At 36.7% G+C, this 23,251-nt stretch overlaps 1 protein-coding gene across 1 annotated transcript; it reads right to left on the bottom strand.

The window, feature by feature from the left end:
* Positions 1 to 8,818: 8,818 nt before the first annotated feature.
* Positions 8,819 to 21,454, bottom strand: LOC137388006 (serine-rich adhesin for platelets-like). Its single transcript, XM_068074526.1, has 4 exons — positions 21,358 to 21,454; positions 13,572 to 13,723; positions 10,790 to 10,910; positions 8,819 to 9,420 (listed from the first exon to the last, which is right to left on the bottom strand). The coding sequence occupies exons 1-4, from the start codon at positions 21,452 to 21,454 to the stop codon at positions 8,819 to 8,821; spliced, it is 972 nt and encodes a 323-aa protein (XP_067930627.1).
* Between the last annotated feature and the right edge of the window lie 1,797 nt (positions 21,455 to 23,251).

Raw genomic sequence — 23,251 nt, 5'->3', positions numbered from 1 at the left:
AAGCAAGACTTTAAAACAATGTTTTATGTACCCATGGCTCAACCTCATACTTTGCTCTTTCTCCTCTCATTACATTACTTTTTTACCAGGAATCATCAAAAATATGTTGACATTTATGGTGATGTACATACAGAAAAACTTTGGCATTCTTTCAGTGAATTCTCAGTAAATATATTTTTTGTTAACTTAAATGAGAGATTACTACAAGCCCTACAAGTATCACAAAAATATTTTCAGCTCAGAATTGAGAAAAGTAACATACATGTAGGCAGCGTTTGAGGAAGAGCAGACAACTCTCTTCATATTAGTCATGCCTCATTGCTATTTGATAGACTTAGTTGAATGCTTATGTAAAACCACACTCATATGTTTGATGAACAAGTCATGAATTTATCTATACCTGGTAAAAGGTAGTTGTTATTGTTGATAGTACTACCTACGAAGTGTGAATGATACAGCATGGAGTATAGAGTTCACTAGTGAGGTCAAGACCTACAATAGCCTCAGGTCTGATGAACCAGCAAGTCTTGTTCTCTACAATGAGCAGGACGGTTTTGGAGGTATTCATGTAGTATCTATACTCTACAATGAAAAGGGCAGTTTTAGAGGTATTTATGTGATATCGATATGAACAGGGCAGTTTTAAGAGTATTTATGTGATATCGATATGAACAGGGCAGTTTTAGAAGTACTAGCTGAATGTCCAGCGTTGCATGGGTAATAAAAATGTTTTTGGTACGGAAAATTTACTTTCAATCAACATATACAACATTCATGTATATTGAGGTATTCATGTGATTTCTAATATACATGTAGTCTACTTTAACTATGACTATATAGTCATATTCTATTCGATCCTTTATTAGAACCAAAAGCTCTCAGCTCTTGTTAGTTTAATGTTGAGCTGCAATATGCTAGCATAAAGCATTAGACATCCTGCTGTTTAGGCAGCTCTAAAAACTGGATATGTTATGAAAAAAAGGTTTTTCTTCCAATATACATAAGTTTACTAAACTATTATTTATTTTGCTTTTTTCTCATAGTCTAGTTTCTTGTGTATAGCATTTGCTGGTAATAATAATAATAATAATCACCAGTAAATGCAAACTGCAATAATAGTGAGTTCAAATCCAGCAGAGATGTGAGATTTTAGTTTCAAAATTTTAATTGCTATAGCTGAACAGACAGATATCCAAACAGATGATGACAGATGGACAGACAACAAACTTTGAGATTTATATATATAGATTATACTAGTATATATTGATTATACTAGGTAAATGCCTGGTGTTGCACGAGCATTAAAACAACTTGACAACAGTGGCAGGTCATGTAGTTGCCATGCATTGGCTAATTGGAGTATGCTAGTATCCGTATTGCTAAACTTACTAATAACATTTATGAGAGCAAGCTTTAGTGACGTTGCGCGAGACACAGAGTGGTTATGTGTATTTTAGCCCAGATAGCCACTCATATCTCCCCAATGAATCCATTGCATCCCGTGTGTGTAGCTTAATGGGTTGGCTTGTTACCTTGTGGACGGGAGGCTCCGAGATCGAATCTTCTGCAACACGGATTTTTTATTGCTAAATGTTAATCTCTAGCTAGAACGATGACGACCGACCAACGACCGATGGACAACTGACGGATGATGACGGCCAACGAAGACTGACTACGACGACTGACTGACAACAACCAATAAAGACTGTCGATGACAGATGATCGACCGACGATGACAGACGATTGATTGATGATGAACGGCAACGGACGATGGCCGACAACAGACAATCGGTGACAGCTGACAACAGACGATGGACAATCAACCGACAACGATAGACGACGTCAGATGACAATTAATGCAAAACGGCTGCATGGTCTGTAATATATATAAAAGAAGGGAAGATGGTCAGTACATATGGTGGCATGTAAACCGGACAGAGGTAAGTGTAGCTGGACAGAAAATGAACTGCAAGTGAAAACAAAACAGCTCAAACCAGTTAATAATTTTTAAGAGTGATCAGCTTTTAACCAAGATTATTTTAAAAGAAGTCTTTGCTATAATAAAAGTCGTGTCTGTCCATCTGTTTGAAGCCACCCTAAAAGCATTTAGGAAAAAATATTGCCCCATGCGGGAATTGAACCTAAGTATTTACAACCAAGCGCACCTCTATTCTACTTATCTGAAAATAATTGTACACATAGTTATTACACCTGATGATCTCTCACTGCTCATGGGACTGCCAGTGTACTAGCCTTTACTCTACTATGAGCCATGTCCGTCTGAAGCCACGCTAACAGTATTAAGAAAAAAGATACCACCGGATTGGATCGAACATAGAGCCTCAGCTAAGCACAGCCAAGCACAATACTATCAATGCCACTCAACTATCTTGCTGTACTTTGTAATAATTGTGCAGATTTTATTACACCTGAGGATCTCTCAGGACTGTCAGCGTACTAGTTTAATAAAAAGACAAAAATAATTGATAAAACAAATGTGGTAGTGTCTAGAAATTTTAGAACTTGATTAGAACAAACAATGTTGGATGTCAAACATTGCAAAATATAACTTTAAGATGGCTAAAGCTAAATCATACAACTGCGCTTTGGTTCAACTCAGATGTCTCAAACCTAAAAATTAACATAATATTGGTTGAAATTATTACAAATAGAGTCAACAAGCTTTACCAGACCATCATCATCCTTATCATCATGTATATACACTTTGGCAAATTGCACCACGGCTACTTGATTTGGCTAAAAAATATATGTATTATTTTAGCCAAATATTATTAAACTACTTAAATTATCAAACAATTTACTTCTTTCAATTTTCTGCATAACAAGTATCGATATGGTAGCCATTATTTAAAGGTTTTTCATTTTATGTAGATTAACATTAGGCCTATAATTATTACAACCCAACAACTATTTTTTCTGATGTAAATAAAATGAATCTTCTTTTGGAGTTGTCTGTCTTTAACGTATTTCGACTGCTTTGTGAACTTTAGTTGGAGCAAAAAATATATATTTAGCATATGGTCTTAATATTTTAATAGATCAGAGATAAAAAAAACCAAACTCGCGTTCCTTTTTCAAACGAAAATATGACAATACAGTATTATCTGCCTAATGAATATTCTTTCAAATATTTACAGGTGGTTTTGTCAGCTCTCAGTTGTCATCTGGCTGGATGGCATGCCTGAATATATATAGTCAAATCTTTACTTCAGAAGAACTGTTTGGTTTCTCCTCTTGCAACCAACTAGGAGATGTCTTCTCTCTTCAGCCTGGTGTTGGAGAGATACATGGAGATGTTACTTGGTATAAAGAGTTGCTTTATGGTAGGTGCTGCTATTGCCACTACATGTATTTATATTTATTGTACATTTTCTTTATTAAAAATTTCAAGTTTAGAGACATTAAATCCATCTGAATTTCACCTCATTTGAGTCTGTTTGCCAAGTTAATTTATATTTCATGGTTAAACACGGTGGAAGAACAAACAACTTGTGAACCATTACAATACCACACAGTTAAGCTGCTTGTCAGATATAAGGAAAAGGTTTGGTAAAAACAGTCTCTATCAATTTGTGACTCAACTTTAAGAGTTAAACATTAAGTTCTTAAAACAGATTCAGCATGCTTAATAGATATATATAAGTATTTAGTCGATAGCAACATGATGATTATTTCCTACTAGAAAATGCCAAGAAATAAAAGAAGTCTGATAGTTCTCACAGTTTGATAAGCCTGATTAACGTTCGGCACAATCATTACTAGCTGATGTTTGTTGTTTGTGTACTATTATACAGGTAAACAAGCTGACACTTCTGTCTACCTCTGCACCTTCAAGAATCAAGCAATGGCTAGTCTCACACTATCTACTCATACTACCAGGAACCAGTTAGACTGCATCACTCTATGCATGGATACCGACAGCTGTAGCTCCGTCAACTTTCAGACAGACACAAGAGTGTGTGAATTTGGTTCATTTGAACAATCTAAATCTTTAGCTGATCTAGAAGCTAAAGAGGGTTGGGTGCATGTGTCGCACACACTCTGCGCTTACAAACAGCTGACCTAAAGTCCAAATCAGATAGCATACACTAGCTTTTCACAACTCTCTTCACACAATGCCATGATAATCAGTGTTAGCAAAACTCACAGCCTTTCCTGATCAAGTTATATGCTATTCTTTTCTATAATCCAATTTTTCAAAACTGCCAGCCATGTGATTAGTTTAGATTGTACTCTTGTGACAGAACTTGCAACACTTTGTGACAGACCTTGTGACACCTTGTGAAAACTTGCAACACCTTGTGACATACCTTGTGACACCTTGTGAAAACTTGCAACACTCTGTGACAGACCTTGTGACACCTTGTGACACCCTTTGAAAACTTGCGAAACCTTGTGACAGACCTTGTGACGCCTTGTGACAACTTGTGAAAACTTGCAGCACTCTGTGACAGACCTTGTGACACCTTGTGAAAACTTGCGACACCTTGTACTGTGAGATTGGAATAAATTGTGGCAAAAATAAAGATCCAACTTTATCAAACGATGAAGCAAAATATATGTTAATGACTAACTATTAATCTCATTACTAACAGCCATGTTGAAAGCGGCAAACTTAATGCTAGATTTATTGAGCACACATATAGTTTACGTCAGAGAGAAGTGCAAAGAGATTCATGCTCCAAAAGGTATTAGGGGCTTCCTCAGTTATATCACTGTCTCTTGAAAGCTGGTTAACACTATATCGCCGTAAGACGGCGTTTTCCTTTCGGCGTTCATCATCAATTATGTAAACCGCAAACCGATGGCATCGATGAAGCAACGCAGATATGTCAGGAAAGTTTGCAGCTGTCAAATTTCTCAATAATTTGCTGAGCCTCAATGACCGCTTGTACAATGGAAACCATTTTGGCGATAGTAATTCGCGATGGCTGATAGTGTGATTTATTTATCTTCATTTATGATAGTTGCAGCAGGACTAGTAGTTGATTCAAGCATGCGAAAACAAAGATGTTTGTTCGGAAAAAATTGTAAAGAAAAAATGAGGTAGTCTACACTACGCCACGGAGTATTTCCTGATGTACATGCGCATGGGTTTGAGATAGTGTGAATATTGTTATCATCGACGATTACAGAAGTATTGTGGCGTCAATGCCGAGATACAATAATATAGCCTCAACCAGCCTTTACAATGCTCTACTCCTTATGAGCTTGTGATGAACACCTGAACACTGCTTCGAATGGGCTCTCACAAAGTCATAGAAATGTAATTTTTACCAAAGATGTGTTAAAAGGTGTAGAATGATCATTTGTTCAGCATAAACTATCTGAACTATTTGTATTGCTGATAGCATGGTGTTTGGTACTTCTACAAAATTCTTCTCCAATCTTTTTGCTTTTTTGGTTAGTAAATCTAAAGTACAGAGCAAAAATTGGAGAGGTTGAGTAGTTGAAAACAGAGACAGAATAGAGAGATAGAGATGTAGAGATTAGGGAAAAACAGAAGTAGGGAGAAGGAAGAGAGAAAAATCGAAAAGTGAAAATATGGAGTATGAAAAATAGAGATGTAGAAAACGGAGAAGTAGAAAGGTGCAAAATATAGCAGACCGCAACAGACCACAGTAGACTACAGCAGACCACAACAGACTACAGCAGACCATAGTAGACCACAGTAGACTACATCAGACCACAGTAAACTACATCAGACCACAGTAGACCACAACAGACCACAGTAAACTACATCAGACTACAGTACACCACAGTAGACCACAACAGACCACAGTAGACTACATCAGACCACAGTAGACCACAACAGACCACAGTAAACTACATCAGACCACAGTACACCACAATAGACCACAACAGACCACATTAGACTACAGCAGACCACAGTAGATCACAGTAGACTGTGACAAGCTGCAATCAACTATGATAGTATACACTGATATGGAGAAAAGAGCTTGTAGAACCTTCAATTGTGACAATACCCAAATTTTAAACACAGGTGCCAATACAATGTTGGTGCAATTATCAATTGTGTTCTTTCTGTCTCAAAATGCTTTCATTCAAATCAAAGTTAAAGTTTCATTTACAAGTAGATTGATTTTGAAGTCTCAAGATGAACATGCTTATATGCAGTTGTGATATGTATATGTTAGTAGCTCAGCTGACTGTAAGAGTTTTCTCTTAAAATTTAAAAATAGTGACGATTCCTTCGCAAGGAAAAAGAAAGGTTAAATTAGTGACATATGGACAGCTCTCTGTTGTAGCATGAAAGCACAATGTCGTTCATTGCAAAACTGTTTATGTTACATTGTGAACAAAGCTATGTGTAAATTACTATTGAATTCTTCTTAAACAGACAACGCCTATTAAAACATGAGCACAGCACATTCATGAGAAAGCTGCCTTTGCAACAATTTGAATCTCAAAGAAAATGATTCATCTTATGGTGAACAGACAACTTCTAAAGTAAAAATGAAAAAGTGGTGTTCATGGCAAAACTTACCTTATAAAAATGTGAACAGAATAATTTGTAGAAAAATATTAATTTGATAATGAGCAGACAACTTCTAGCTTGAAAATGAATGAAAAGTGGCGTTCATGATAAAACCACTGGTGATACAATGGAGGTAAAGTAATGTATAGAAAATATTAGGTTGATGTTGAACAAGGCAAATAAAGACTACAAAAGTAATTTTCATTAATTAAATTTTCTAATTGACATCTGGTTGCGCTCTGAAGAATAAATTACCTATGGAACAGCTGTGATCTGGGGGTCTCACACATCTCACCCGCAAACAACAGGTTAGAGTTGAATTCCTAATCAGTTCCCAACAAAGACCACCGGTGATAACAGAAATGATATCTAGCCTTAAAATTCTTCCCGCACAGCCTCTGTTCTGCAGAAGACTAAGTGGACATAACACTCGATCCTCGAGTAATTCTTCATACATTAGCCAAGTAACTGGCTTAGCATATTTTGTTTTAAAACCAAAACTACGCTTACAAACCTAGTCGAATATGTGGATAGAATAAAATTTGGCATATTTTAGGTTAGCCAGTATAAGATAAAGGATGGTTAGGGAGATAACTCAGGAAATCAAATTACATGTATATTAGGGGCATTACTATTTCCATTGTAATTTGATCTATGTAAGATTGCAGAACTCACAGATTTGTTGTTAATAAAAGGTGATCTTTGAATCAGTGTTAAACTGCCACAAATTAGAATGCGTAATATGATATTCAAAGCCTTTTATTGTTGTGTTAAAATAGCAGTTGTTTTGTATGTAGGCCTACCAACTTTTCCGCAATTGCAAAATTGTATACAATAAATTAGATGACTAAAATGTTGATAAATGCGGACTTAAATCTATAGAATTCAGCTTATTAGACTGACACTTTAACCAACAGAGCTAATGAGTTAATTTATAACACTTTTTGAAGCCTCCAAATAATTGGAAATCATCATTCTTTGGGCTTTTATGACTAAAAACGCGCAGAGGGAACAGGCGGATAGAAAAAGGCCAATAATAATAAAGATTCAGTATTTGCTGAAATTATTTCTAGATAGCATTTGTATTTTTATTATGAGTCTCATTATGGTGTATGGTAGGTATATAATGACATTAGGATCAAGTAAACTAAACATGTTGATACATCAGCGAGGAATAGATTACAGGGTGTTAAAGTGATAACGTATGTCTGAACTAATAAGTTTATGTCAGTTACTCCACAACTAACTAAAAGTGCTTGTAAATGCAGAGAGTGTGTGATGCATGGATCCAGCCTTCTCTCGATTCTAATGCAGCCATAGCTACAGATTGTCCAGTTGACCCGAGTTCACATTGCTTTGCCTCTGGATGAAAATTGATAGAGGTACAACTCTCTGTTTCCATGCATAAGGTAAGGCAGTTCAGTTGGCTTCTAGCATTGTGGACAGAAATTGTTAAATTAGCGACTGCTTTGTTCTGGAAAGTACAGAAGCTGGCTGATTCTTCAGTTGTCTTACCTGAATGATGAAGGGAATAGCACAATATGAGGTCCATTTTATACACATCTAGTATTGCTTCGCAACAGTGATAGTTGAATCTAATACGCATCTAGTGCTGTATCACCACAGTGAGAGGTCAATTTTGTATACATCGAGTAATGTATCACCCCAGTAAAAGGTCAGTGTTTCATACATCTAGTAATGTATCACCACAGCGATAGGTCAATGTTACACACATCTAGTATTGTATTACTACAGTCAAAGGTCAATCTTACACACATGTAGCAGTGTACCACTTTATGGGAGAAATCAGTTTTACATACATCTAGCAATATATCACCACAGTGAAAAATCAATGTTACGTACATCTAGTGTTGTTTCACCACAGTTCGAGGTCAAATCTACACGCATCTAATAATGTATCACCACAGTTAAAGGTCAATATTGAACCTAAGCAGATACATACATGTAAAATAAGCTTAACCTACCATGTTAAGACCAACTAGGTCACTTACACAAACAGTAAATTTCTTGATTTAGAATAACTCAGCTATCCTACCACTAAACAAGTTAATATCTTTGTAAACTGTGACATCTCCATGCATATCTCCAGCACCAGGCTGCAAAGAAAAAATATCTCCTGAATAGCTGCATGAAGAGAGATCTAGTAGCTTGTCCTCAGTGAATGTTTGACTGTATATATTCAGACAGATAATCCATCCTGCAGCTACCTGATGACTTTCAAATGTTCCTGGAATCAAAAACAATATAATTATTTGTCTCTTTTTTGTCAAGAGATGTTCATGACGGAAGATAGACTAGATCACTAGTAGATAGACTCGTAGATAGACTAGTAGATAAACTAGTAGATAGACTAGTAGATAAACTAGTAGATAGACTAGTTGATAAACTAGTAGATAGACTATGAGATAGACTAGTAGATAAACTAGTAGATAGACTAGTAGATAGAATAGTAGATAGACTAGTAGATTGACTAGTAGATTGACTAGTAGATAGACTAGTAGATAGACTACTAGATAGACTAGTCGATAGACTAGTAGATTGACTAGTAGATAGACTAGTAGATATACTTGTAGATGGACTAGTAGGTAAACTAGTAGATAGACTAGTAGATAGACTAGTCGATAGACTAGTAAGTAGAGTGGTAGATATCCTAGTACATGTAGATAGATTAGTAGATATACTAGTAGATAGACTAGTAGATTGGCTAGTAGATAGACTAGTAGATAGACTAGTAGATAGACTAGTAGAAAGACTAGTATATAGACTAGTAGATTGACTAGTAGATAGACTAGTAGATAGACTAGTAGATAGACTAGTAGATAGACTAGTAGATATACTAGTAGATAGACTAGTAGATTGACTAGTATATAGACTAGAAGCTGGACAAGTTGGCAGAATAACAGATTAAAATTGCATAAAACTCAGTAGGTATTTTGAAGTCTTTTACATCATATATTGATCTCGAATCACATCACAGGCCAAGTATCTACATTTAAAGCTCTATGGTACCATCAGCTTAATTTTGCAGTAAATTTAGCTTTCGAAACTTGTATTACTGTTTAACTCTAGCATGCAATCAATGTCGCAGTGAGTACAAACTTTAGATTATTGTTTGACTGTTATATACTTAGCGCCTTCATTGATATCAGAATGCCAATAGATGGGTAGTTGTATTACTACTACAACCATCTTATTCAATTCTTGTTAGTTCTAGTGGTTCAAAAACCACTGTAAAATAATTGTTGACAAATAACAAATAAGTTGCAACAAATAAGTTGTTAACAAGTTGTTAGCAAGTTGTTAACAAATAAGTTGCAAAGTTTTTGAAACCAATATTTTTACAGATAAAAATTAGGAAGGTGAGATTAATACGAGGGCTAATTTGATAAAAACATGTTGAATAAGTTGTTAGTAACAAATAATTGAATAATTAATTCACAGTTAAATCGTCAGTCTTACAGTCTAAACCTGAGTTATTCTGCTCCTCGAGACAGCAGCAGTGGTATTTTAGTAAAAACAGAAGATATGATAACATTATTTTTTAGAAACAACATTTGTCTGCAAGCCGAATCTTTACCAATGTCACATTAAAACTAATTCTAAAATGGTAGGGTTTGTAAAGTTTACACTACTATATGCTTACATGTTGCAGGTTATATATTATTTGTTATACGCTATATGTTATGTGTTATAAGGTAGATGTTATATGATAAATCCTGCCTAATCTGTTATATGTTATGTGCTATGCGCATGGTAAAAGGTACAGGAACCAATTTAAACAAGTTGAGAGTGGTAGCCAAGGATGAGAATATACTGTGATTGAACACATAATGCGATCTTACTAAGATAAAAGAAACAACACCGGTCAGTTTATTTTTTAATAAATATTAGGGCAAACTCATATGTTCAAAGCTTTGGATCCTACTTCATGAAGCGATGTTTTAGGTAACTGTTTGTGCCTACCCTAACCAAATAGACTGTGAATATTTGCTAAGAAACAGCACACACAAACTTTACAATTAAAGTACTATGTAAGCCGATTTTAATTTATACCAAAGCCTCAGAGCCAATGGTTCACAGCTTAAGGGAGTATGTTGGTACCTGAGTCAACAGTTTTCGTGCTAAATGATTTGCTAACTTACCACAACCAAAGCGCTATACTACTAGCAACAAGATGCATAATTCCTGTAAAAAAAAATACAAGTCCTTTCAAACTGAATTCATTAGAAGATCATCTGACCTCCAAACTGTCTTGGTCATTGTAGAGTACTAAACTGGCTCTCTCATAGCTCCATGATGAAAGAATAGACTTGGGAGAACTCAAGGCCTTAGTACTCCAACCAGTTTCCGTTATCTTCCTAGCGTTAAGCTGTACGATACAAAACATAATCCAACTAATATTCCATGAGTTTGTTTACCTATGACTCAGTAAGACAGAAGGATGGCAAGCTGAGAAGGTACACGCATGCTATAGTGAACTTTGTTGCTAGACTATGTACCAGCATCAGCCATACCCGATCCACTTATTTAATGAGGAACTTACACAAAACTTTAGTATGATTCATCAGAGAGTATGGGCATTTTTCTATCATTTGCAATTGTTTTTGACATTTGAAGTGATCTGACTGCTAAGATGTTTCAAGATTAAACTCAATAAAACTTGATTAAATTGGTTAAAACACTCAGATCAAGTTAAAGTGTGATTATAACGTTTATAGTTGTGAAGAGACCGACAGAATAGAGACACAATACTTCCATTGGAACGCAATAGTCAATATCAATAATAGCAAAAGAGCAACTAGTGATGTCATTTTGGCACATATTTTCTTCTGAACGTTTTAAATTTTTTAATTCGTGATTAATTTTGATTCGTAATTAATTGTTGTCCAGCTTTATCTTGAAACATCCTGACAGTCAGACTACCTCAAACATCAACAACATATTCAAATGCTAAAAAAATACCGATACTTACTAGTAAAATCTATTAAGATTTTATTAGAAAGTATTTGTATTAAAGTATTAATTAAAGTATTAAACTTTTATTAAACCTTTGCTGCCGTGTTAAAGCTAAACTTGCACAAAAATTTAGTAGATTTTATTTAAAAGTATTGATATTTTTGTATTATTTGCGTTGTTTTTGATGTTTGACTGTCAGAATATTTCCAGATTAAGATCGGCAAAACTTGATCGCTGTAAAATGCTCAGATTAAGGGAAAACGATTATGAAGTCTATAGTTGCAAATATACCAACGGAATAGAGATGCTTAGCTTGAACGTAGTACAAGCACTGTGTTCATTTTTGTGTACCGTATTTATTTCTGTGTAATTCATATTGTACTGGATGCAGTGCCTACTACAGATCTATGCTGATTGCAATAGTCTTGCTGGCCACATAGAGTTTAAGCATTTTTTTCACGTGTGGGTACTATTTTTCTTCTAGTAGTTTAATTTTGCTGGGTAAAGAGTTAAGCGTGAAGCTATGAAAGATTACCAGGAGTAATAAATATGTGCACAATTTATTCCATACTATGACAAGGACAGTGTAGTGTATTGGATAGCACGCCTGTCTGCAGAACTGATAGTTCGATGATCAAATCCAGTGCAAAGCAGGTTTTTTGTTTCTATATTTTAATTGCTATAATTGGACACACAACAAACACAACAGAATAATTCAAATTTATTGGTCAGCTGCCCGAAACGATAACACACAATCTTTTTATACTTCATTAAATAACTGGTCCGCAATGTAGTAGTTTCTCAAGCGACAGCAAAATATGCATGTAGATTTCCATCAGCTACAAAAACTGATTCATTAAATAACCTGAAACTTGATGATTTTACAATAAGACTCTGCTTAGAACACGGTGTTAACAAATGGTTTCACTTTAAGATGGTCCAACATGGTTTCACTTTAACATGGTCCAACATGGTTTCACTTTAACATGGTCCAACATGGTTTCATTTTAACATGGTCCAACATGGTTTCACTTTAACATGGTCCAAAAAGGTTTCACTTTAATATGGTCCAACATGGTTTCACTTTAACATGGTCCAACATGGTTTCACTTTAACATGGTCCAACAAGTTTTCACTTTAACATGATCCAACATGGTTTTACCTTAACATGGTCCAACATGGTTTCCCTTTAACATGGTCCAACATGGTTTCACTTTAACATGGTCCAACATGGTTTCACTTTAACATGGTCCAACATGGTTTCACTTTAACATGGTCCAACATGGTTTCACTTTAACATTGTTCAACAAGGTTTTACTTTAAGGTGCTCTGCATTAGCGTTGAAGTACATGGAGAAACTAAAGTTTTCAAGTAAGGTATAAGGAAAGTGGCACAACCATAGATTAGCTGTCACAAAATAATTCGCTGTAAAGCCATATTCCTCATTGTTTTACAATGTCCTCTTTCCATAAGGTTGGCTGCACTAAGAACTAGCTGATGTTGCATATACCAATGTATGTTTTTATCAATTCAGTAGTCTAGTAATCTGGAACACGTGACCTGCAAACAACAGGTTTGGATTCAACTCCCAACAAAACCCACTCGTGGTGGCAGAAACGATATTCTACCTTGAATTGCATTCTATGCATGTCTCCAGTCCAAGAGGTTACCTTGCCACTGGATTCAGACATGTTCAGCCAAGATCACTGGGCCATTCTTTGTGCAACAATATTCTTAAGAAACCTGCAAACAGCCTCTGCTCGCAGATGTAATACGTGGTCTTTGAGAACTTGACACACACACACACACATATGCACACGCACACACATACGCACACGAATACATGCACCCACGCACGCACCCACGCGCATTCGTACATGCACGCACACACACACACGCACACATAAATTCAGTAGTAAACTCAACCCTTGTACATAATCTTATTTAAAGTTTTACTACCAGCCATCTAATAAAATTTTCACAGCGATTCTAAAAATCTTCTAGTATTAGGCTTTTAAAAGTTAGTGCACTCGTATGTTTGTAAAAGTCAGAAAGAAACATGGAGGTAGCAAACCTGGATGTAGAAGTCTTGATCAACAATTATTTGTAGGCAGATGTGCTGAAAGACCTCTATATCAAACCCGCTCACTCTCAGGAGCTTTTTATTAGAGATGGTCACACGCAGTTTGCCATCCTTCCACTCAATAAGTTGTCTATTGTCTTCCTCTGCATTATTATAGAAATAACATAGTGATAACTCTATGTTAGTCATGGATTTTACTACATATTTCAATAAGATTTTCAAAAGTTAATAGCAGCAGTCATGGTCACCATTAAGTCATGGCACTGACAGTTCTACCAATCAGCTTTCTATGCTGTGAAGGATTTGAAATTTTCCTCAGGATCTTCTTTGCAAGTATATAGTGTATAAACTCCTATGTTCATTGGTCTTCTATATGCCTATTCAGCCCATTCAAATTGACTAAATAAGCCGTAGCTAGCCTAGGAGCTGATGCAGATACCGGGAAACATCAGCGTTGGTGATTAAAATCAGTTTATACTGAAATTTTAAAACCAATAAAATGTCTGTCAAAAAATTAGTTAGCTGATAAAAGTAATTCGACAAATCAAATATGTAAGTGTTATAGCCACACAAAGTGTTTGGTTGTGTGCTTTGAAATGCCTTCGTCTGCATTTTTTTGCATTACATTATTGGCAATAGTTTTATTTCAAATAGAGATGTATTCCAGATTATGCCATACACAATAATATAAAAAAGGCAACAGTTAGCCACTAACATCAAATAAATAGTTTGATATATACGGTATAGTGTTTGACATATCTTTCTCTGTTAAGAGAACGAATATTAGGTGGAAAATTGTTAAAGCAGCTAGCAATGACATTTTCTAAATAATTGGTAGTGGTTGTATGCAATTTGTTCATATCATGTAAGTTGACATGAGTTGAAAACCTGTAACTGTCCTGTAAAAGACAAGGACAAAAATCATGAAAAATCTTTTAATAAAAATTTTGGAGCAAAAATTGTTTGTAAAGTATTGTGAAGGAACTGATAGAGTTCCTCTACTTATTCCCACAAGTAGAGGAGTGGGAATCAAACCACTTGAGTACAAGTCAATGAGAATATATATTTTGTCTATGTACATGTATATATATTTTTTAAACATATATATATATATATATATATATATATATAAATGTTTAAAAAATATATATACATGTACATAGACAAAATATATATTCTCATTTACTTGTACTCAAGTGGTTTGATTCCCACTTGAGTATATATAATTTGTACTATATATATATATATATATGGGTACAAATTAAATACATGTATGCAATAAACATATAAGCAACTGCACAGTGTAAGACTTTCAGGCTCTCTGCCTTCCTCTGCTAATCTTGGCTCCTCATATATTCCCTGGCTGGTTAAGCTCCGCCCCTTCAAGCTCAGCTGGTCACGAGTAGGTGACTCAGTAATATAAGCGGCTAGCGGAATGGCTGGTGTTGCATGGGTATTAAAAACCAGCTTATAATGTAGTTGCCTGTCACTTGCCATTAGCCTGGCACGTTGCCAATGGCTAATTTAAGTAAGCTAGCTATCTATGGCTTTCGCTAATACATACAATTACATTGCGCCGTAACGAAGAGCGGTAGCGTATTTTCAGCCATATTGCGACATATGTCGCCCAAAGTATCCAGTATCTCGTGTAGCCAAATTGGTAAGGCATTTGTCTAGTAAACAGGAGGTTCTGAGATCAAATCTTCTGCAATAGGCCTACAGATTCTTCAGTCCAACATTTTAATAGCTATAGCTGGACCAACTGAGCTACAGACTTTGAGATTGATGTATATAGATAATAGATAATGTGCCTGGCTTCAGCCTTGTTAGTAGAGCCAACTTTTTCCCTAATAGCCGAGGTTGCCAAAGCCGTGCCTACTATTACCCTACTAGACCTCACATAGCTCAGCTGATGATGCATGCAGTTATAGTTAGTGGCATCTTAGCTAGAACACTAGGTGCTAGTGTGCTGCTGGCTTCCACCACAGTATGTTATGCTTGTGTATTTACTGTTTACAGTGTGTTCATAAATTTAAGAGCCAAAGATATAATAGCAAAAAAAATTGAACTAAATTTTTTAAAACATTTCCAGTTTCTGTTGACACAAAACGCAAATGATCTGTGATACTTTGATCACAATATCTGCTTGCAAGTGTTTTGGATCTGACAATTCAAAACATTTGCAAGCAGATAGTCATAAATAACCTTATTAAAAATTTAACTAAAACATAACATAGTAATACAAACATGGAAAAAAGTAATAGCAGTTCTGTTGCCTTCAATGTATGACTCACCAAAAAATTATTACTATTAAAGGCTAATATTGGAAACTCTTGCTGTTAGACTAGGATGGTATACTTTAAAAATTGCATGAGATACAATACTAACTCATGTCATATATTTCATTACTATTGAAAACCAAAGAAAAAGAGATCAAAAAAACTTGATCTGATGGTCCGTGAGTGACAGCAGAATAATCGGGTTCATGGCTTGATATACAGAAGGAGAGAAGGTAGAGGGGTAGTGGGAGTGTTACTGTTACTACGACTATGACTGTGAATATGACTATGACTATGAATATGACTATGAATATGGCCATGACTATGAATATGACTGAATATGACTTTGAACGTGACTAGGACTAAGTTTAATGCTATGAATATGACTATGAATATGACTTTGAACGTGACTAGGACTAAGTTTAATACTATAACTATGACTGTCACAAGTGCTATCACTATTATCAATATCGTTGATATTGTATAGCTCTTGCTGTTGTAATTCTTATTAGTCCCACGAGCAAACGAGCGGAGCGAAGTGTGGGAGTTTTCATGATAAATGCATGTGCACACAACTTACGAAAATTACTCATCAACAATGAGACGAACCCTTGGCTAGAAATTTCATCAACAAATTTAAGCATCGGAATGTAAAGTCGTTAAAGTATAATAACGAGACAAAACACATTTAAACCTATTTGAATATGTTACCAAGTCTTTGTAAACCGTTGGTATTATCTTTAAACTTACACATCTGATCGGATTATACACAAATATACAGATTAATTTGAACGAAAATTGCCACAAAAAGCTTGAAAAGCTCGGTTTAATAAAAGTTTAGACCGAAAATTGAAACGCCAATAAAGCCGTGCGACAGATAGTAGAACTATTTAGCAGTGCGCATTTCACAAGAAAACCGTGCTCATTTCATCAGTCTATGGCATTTTTCACTTGTAATCGAATTTATTCGAAGGGTTCTGTAATAAACGTAGACCGTTTGAGGCGTAGACCGATTTACAGGTACGAAATTGTGGTACACAGTTTATCAGCCTGTGTTTTTTGTCCAATCACCGAAGGTTTCATTATTTAAAACGTTAGCCGAAATTCTTTACAACTTATGTACAAGCTAGTTTTATACGCGTGAATGCTCCTACTGCTTTCTGTTAAAGATCGCTTATCAAAACCATTCTACATTCAACGCAACAAACTTTCAAACTGTGTATAGCTTGCCATTTTACTTCTAATTTTGCATTTCAGAGTTATAATAAACATATTTCTTTATTGTTGTTGAATTACATACATTACAGTAAATTAGGCCTACAGCTTTATAACACTTTTGTAACAGCTTTTATTTTGCTCCAGTTTGCAGAAATCTTCGAGACGCGTGAACGCTCATAGGTTTTCTATTATTGCTGTATTACTATATTAACAATATTGGTTATTTTAATAATATCAGTGCATTCTACTTATAATATTGGCCAACATTGCATTTCTCCTATTGCAAGGGAGAGACATAAACGTGTAATATTTTCCTTTCATTGTTGTTGTTTGTCATGACCAAACACTTTTTAAATAAATTTTCTAAAAACCTATATAAATACCACAACTTCTCGATATTGCTACCTATGACGTTTTGAATTGTAAACAAAATTGTGTATTGGTTTTCTATTATTACTATATTAATAAAATTGATTATTCTAAGAATATCAGTGCATTTTACTTCTAATATTGGCCAATATTGCATTTCTCCTATTGCAGGGGGAAAATATAAACATCTTTTCCATTCATTATTGCTTATTGTTGTATATAATAACACCCACACCCAGTACATTACAGCTACCATTGCAGTTATCCTATTGCACTGCAGAGCCATTTGATTGCTAATATTGCATTTCTCAACCATCAGTACCCTTTATTTTTTTGCCAATATCTCTGGCCATCTCTTTGGTCGTGGGCTGTATGACAGTGGAATTTCTAGTTATTACTATCACTATCGCTATCACTGCCGTGCTGTCGTTGTCGCTATCACTGTCGATACTGCTTTTACTATTAGTTTCAATTAACTTATTACTACAATAACAACTTTGATTTAAACCCCAAGACTACACATATCAATTAATACATAGAACAAATACTAAGTGACTTCTGGTGTTTTGTAAACTAATAGTTGTCAAGACATTTATCAATCAGATATCAGGAAAGTTTTACAATTATTCATTCTGAACAATATAGATATTCAATGTTGAAAAGTGCCCAGCTTTCCATAATACTGCTACACAACTGCTGAACTACAAAAGGTTATATACCCATTTTAAATTATTTCATTATTCAATTGACAAGTTTGCGAAAATTTCAAACTTGTGAATTGAATAACATCATGTTTTAGATTTAGTAATGAGTTCCAGTAGCTATACTGATGGTACCTACCCGTAGTGGCTATACTGATAGTACCTACCCGTAGTGGCTATACTGATGGTGTCTACCTGTAGTAGCTATACTGATGGTACCTACCCAAAGTGGCTATACTGATAGTACCTACCTGTTGTGGCTATACTGATGGTGCCTACCTGTAGTGGCTATACTGATGGTACCTACCTGTTGTGGCTATACTGATCAGAGCCGTGATCAGTAATGGTAATGGTAAGGGTAATTTTATCAACAACCACATTACTGCTGCACAGTTTGTATATACCATGCCAAAACACAGGCTATAGACGAAGAACTGGTAAATCATGAATAGTGTTTCAAGCATGTAGAAGTCTCAATTCAATAAATGTTGGCGATAGCTTAGCAGTGCAATAGCAAAATATTTTCAAGAATTTCTTAAAATATGTAAAGTTAAAATATGTAAAACTTTTCAATACTGCCAGCTTGAAGAACTTCAGTTTGCCTAGCAATGTCAATTTCATTATCAGTTCTGTGTACAAAATTAGGACAATTCCGATTTGAGTGGTTCGAGACTGATGCAATGTAGACTAGCTGTAAAACACATTGCATATTTCCATTGGTCTCTCCAACATTATTGACGTGTACAACTGCAAATGTGTATGCAGTCAGATCAGCACAGAAATTTCAGTAGATTGCATATTTGGAGTTGTTTTGCAGTATGAAAGACAACTCTCAATAAAACTATTGCTTTACATAAATCTGTTCCCGAACACGGGTAATGCAGCTAGTTGTATATAAAGGAGCGCGCTCACTCAGTTGAGCGGAGCAGATAGCCGTACGCGTAGCCGTATGCTCCTCGGCTAGTGTAATTTCCTTCTATAATAAAATTGAAAGAAACTACACGCATTCTCTTCTCTTTATGTAATAATCTAGATTGTGCCAAGTAAAGGCCGGCAAATTCCTTTACAATACCAGTCGTTGTACTACATGTATGCTGCAGTGATAAAAGTACACAATGTATTTATACTGCATCAGTTTATTTAAAATTGAATACAATTTGAAATAAAACGGAAATTATGTATGATGTGCCGATAATAATATAATACATTTTGCAATAAAAATTAAATCATAATGATGACCTGTTTACTTCATAGTAGAGGAAGTGAAATAGTAACTTAAATGATTGTATCACACTGTTATCTACATTTCATGTAGATATATCTCATGTATCTCATGATCTATATTTCATGTAGATACACAGTTTCAAATACTTTATCAACAAGAAATACATGTAGATCACAGCCAAGAGGTGAAAGCAGTTGAAAAGTGCAGGTCAGTGCTATAGATCAAGGAGCAGATCCATGGCAGATCAACACGTGAAGTAAATTGTATTAGAAAAGGATAGACGACACCCAACTCAAGAGCGAGTTCATGCAAACTCGATGAGTCGATGAACAGGCTCGTGGGAAAGCCGATAAACAGATTCGAGGGTGAGCCGATAAACAGACTTGAGGGTGAGCCGATGAACAGACTGGATGGTGAGCCAATGAACAGACTCGTGGGTGAGCCGATAAACAGACTCGAGAGTGAGCCGATAAACAGACTCGTGGGTGAGCCGATAAACAAACTCGTGGGTGAGCCGATAAACAGACTCGAGGGTGAGCTGATGAACAGACTCGTGGGTGAGCTGATAAACAGACTCAAAAGTGAGCTGATAAACAGACTCGTAGGTGAGCCGACAAAGAGACTCGAGAGTGAGCCGATAAACAGACTCGATAGTGAGCCGATAAACAGACTCGAAGGTGAGCCGATAAACAAACTCGTGGGTGAGCCGATAAACAGACTCGAGGGTGAGCTGATAAACAGACTCGTGGGTGAGCCGACAAAAAGACTCGAGAGTGAGCCGATAAACAGACTCGATGGTGAGCCGATAAACATACTCAAGGGCGACCCGATAAACAGACTCGATGGTGTCTTTTCTCAACTGTTACACCCTAGTAAGCCAAGCGCAATAATTCTTGATGTTCGGTCAATAGCACTTATAGTGAATGCAGCTATGACACTCTGGCTAATATCACAATGCTAAAGTCAGAAACAGTGACAAGAATTGTATACACTATTTGCTTTTGAAAATCAAACAGAGCTATTGTAAAGAACGCAGTATCTTTATTGGTATTATATCTCGCAGCACCAAGCAGTAACACAACAGCAATGACAAAACTGAAAGGTTATATAGCAAACCAAGGGAAAAAAAATCTACAGTTGATTGGCTGCACAATTATTAGGTCAACCATTGCCACAATAAAATATTTTGAATACAAAAACGATAATATTTGTCACTAACTAATCACGCAATACGAGTATTAATAATTTTTTTAGTATTTATATAGTAACATGCAAATCTTAAAACAATATGGTAATAAATGGTTAACATAAAAGTTTGCTAATATAAAACATACATATAATATTATACTACAACGAACATGTATTAAGCGAGCGCATTATAATTGACTGCTCAGATTTGAATAAACGGCGATGAGTTCAGAGAACTCTATTACGCACGCTAGCAGTCTATAAATACGATTACCGACTGATAGTCACTTCATTAGTTCCCCTCTCCCATCTCAGCTCTCCTCGGGGCCACCATTCCATCTAAAAAGCTCTATCCCGTGGTGACAATGGTGGGAATTCCGTGTCATAATTACCGCCAACCTTTTTTATTACACAGCCCCTCCTAAGATAGAATTATGTCCTAGAATACATAGTTGATGGCTTATCAGTGTCTGTTTGTATTTTGTTGAGCCAATAATTTTGTAGATGCATCAGCTTCTTGGTTACCCTAAGGGGTCACTGCTTTACATCAGTGTTTGTTGGCTTGGCCGACGTTTCCTCCGCCGGGGGTTTGGGCTCAAAACAAGTTGCCCCATCTTCTGTACTTCCCGCAAAGCTTTGTCTGCGGGCCCAAGCATTTTCCCCCCGGGGGAGTGCTTTCACTAGCTCCCTAGTATAGTTTAATTCTGCCTTCGTGCTGCACCGACAATTTTCTGTTTCGCTTCATTTTGTATGTTTGGTAGGGCAGAAATTTGGTAATGCGGTAAGGCCCAACATACTTTGGTTGAAGTTTTGTTCCTCTACCTTTTGTCTTGAAGTATGATTTGAGCCAGATTTGATCACCTTTGACAAATCTTGGCTCTTCTTCACAGCCATTCATTCGGGGTTTGCGTTTTTGATGTTGTTGTAGTCTTATGTATGCGGTCTGCATGTCTTTTTGTAGTTGTGCTGCATACTCGTCCTCTGTACAATACATCCCGGTGGGGTAGTTGACCAGGAGGTCATGCGGCAGTCGGACATCTCACCCTAGCATTAATGAGTTTGGCGTCTCTCCAGTGCTTCGATGCGGTGTAGCCCATATGATCCGCATGATTTGGGGCACTAGATGATCCCATTCCTGGTGTTCTGATTCAGCCAGAATAGCCCTCAAGGAATTTCCCAATGTCCGGTTCAATCTCTCCACTATTGAATTTTCCTGTGGATGATAGTGAGCACAACGAGTTGTCTTGGAGTTCCACAGTTCACAGCAGGCCCTAAATAGAGCTGACTCAAACTGTGTTCATTGGTTAGTGTGTATTATTTCAGGCATCCCAAAGTAGCTGAACACTCGCTCATCTAGAACCTTAGCTACTGTTGAGGCCTGCCCATCACGAATTGGAATGACGCCGTACCATCTGGTGAAGTGGTCTGCTAGGACAAAAATCTGGGTGTTACCTTTGGTAGTCTCTGGCAAGGGTCCACATAAATTTACCGCTATAACCTGCCATGGTCTTCCAGCCCTCAGCTTGTTTTGCGAATCGGAGTGTCGGTGGCGTGCTGGTTTTGCTTTCTGACAAGCAACACATCCATTCACCCATTTCCTGACATAACTCGTCATGCCAGGCCAAAACCAATTTTGGCAGATTATGGCCAGGGTCTTATTAAAACCGAGATTTGCAGCTTGGTGCGCGGTCTGTGTTACCTCTTCTTGTTTAACACGGGGGCATATTGCCCTTGAGACTTGTCTACCTTGATAAGGCAACTCTACGTGCAACACTCCAGATTTATCTAATTTTAGGTGCTCCCATAATTTAACCAGCTTTTCTGCCTGCCATCCTAGGTACCAGTCTGAGGGGGGTTTCTGTTCTCGAACTCCTTGATACACATTCTCAAAGTGCTCATCCAATTCCTGAGCTTTGGTCAACTCAATTTGGCGTCTCGCTGGACGAGTGGATAATGCATCTATGGGCACTGGCTGCACTTGAGATGCTTCAGGGGCAAGGTAGCATTGGCATTGCTTGCAATCTTGGCAGATCTGCCGACTTAGTCTGTCTGCATTGTTATGTTTCAGGCTCTTGCGGTGCTTCAAGGTAAATTCAAATTCCGAGAGTATTTTGAACCATCGGGCTAGCTGACCTGTCGGCGTTGAAGCTCGGAGTAACCACAGCAAGCTGGCATGGTCGGTGCGTATCTCAAATTTCCGTTCATACAGTTGCGGACAGAAATGTTTTAGGGTCTTCACAATAGCAAGTAGCTCCAGCCACGTCACACAATAGTTCGCTTCTTCCGGCGAGTGCATCTTAAAATCGTACGCAATTACTCTCTCTTGACCATCTTGTTCTTGTGACAAGACCACTCCGGAAGCCACTTGGCTAGCGTCCGTATCTAGAATAAATGGTTTCGAGTAGTCCGGATAGGCCAGCACTGGCGCAATTATCAAGTGATTCTTGAGAGTCTGCAAGGCATTCTGACACTCGTTGTCCCAGCAGAATCCTGCTCGAGTAGAACACAACTGGCTCAACGATCGAGATAGCTCAGCATAGTTTGCAATGAACCTGCGGTAATACCTACAAGTGCCCAGAAAGGCTCTGACATCAGATTCATGCTTGGACAAGGGCCATTCACTGACAGCTTCAACTTTGGTTGCATCTGTTTCCACCCTATCGGCGCTAACCACATGCCCCAGGTAATGCA

The sequence above is a fragment of the Watersipora subatra genome, chromosome 2 (assembly GCF_963576615.1).
Source record: "Watersipora subatra chromosome 2, tzWatSuba1.1, whole genome shotgun sequence".
Taxonomy (NCBI): domain Eukaryota; kingdom Metazoa; phylum Bryozoa; class Gymnolaemata; order Cheilostomatida; family Watersiporidae; genus Watersipora; species Watersipora subatra.
Note: the sequence above shows the minus strand (reverse complement) of the source record. Positions and strands in the feature narration are given on the sequence as shown.

What these genes read in the sequence shown, in the direction of transcription:
- LOC137388006 (XM_068074526.1), bottom strand. Translation starts at nt 21,454, where the DNA reads ATGGCTGTGAAGAAGAGCCAAGATTTGTCAAAGGTGATCAAATCTGGC. An exon ending in ATCAAGACTTCTACATCCAG is followed by an intron (nt 10,911 to 13,571) that starts GTTTGCTACCTC and finishes TGTATCGTACAG; the next exon opens with CTTAACGCTAGGAAGATAAC. An exon ending in ACTCTACAATGACCAAGACA is followed by an intron (nt 9,421 to 10,789) that starts GTTTGGAGGTCA and finishes CAACTTGTCCAG; the next exon opens with CTTCTAGTCTATATACTAGT.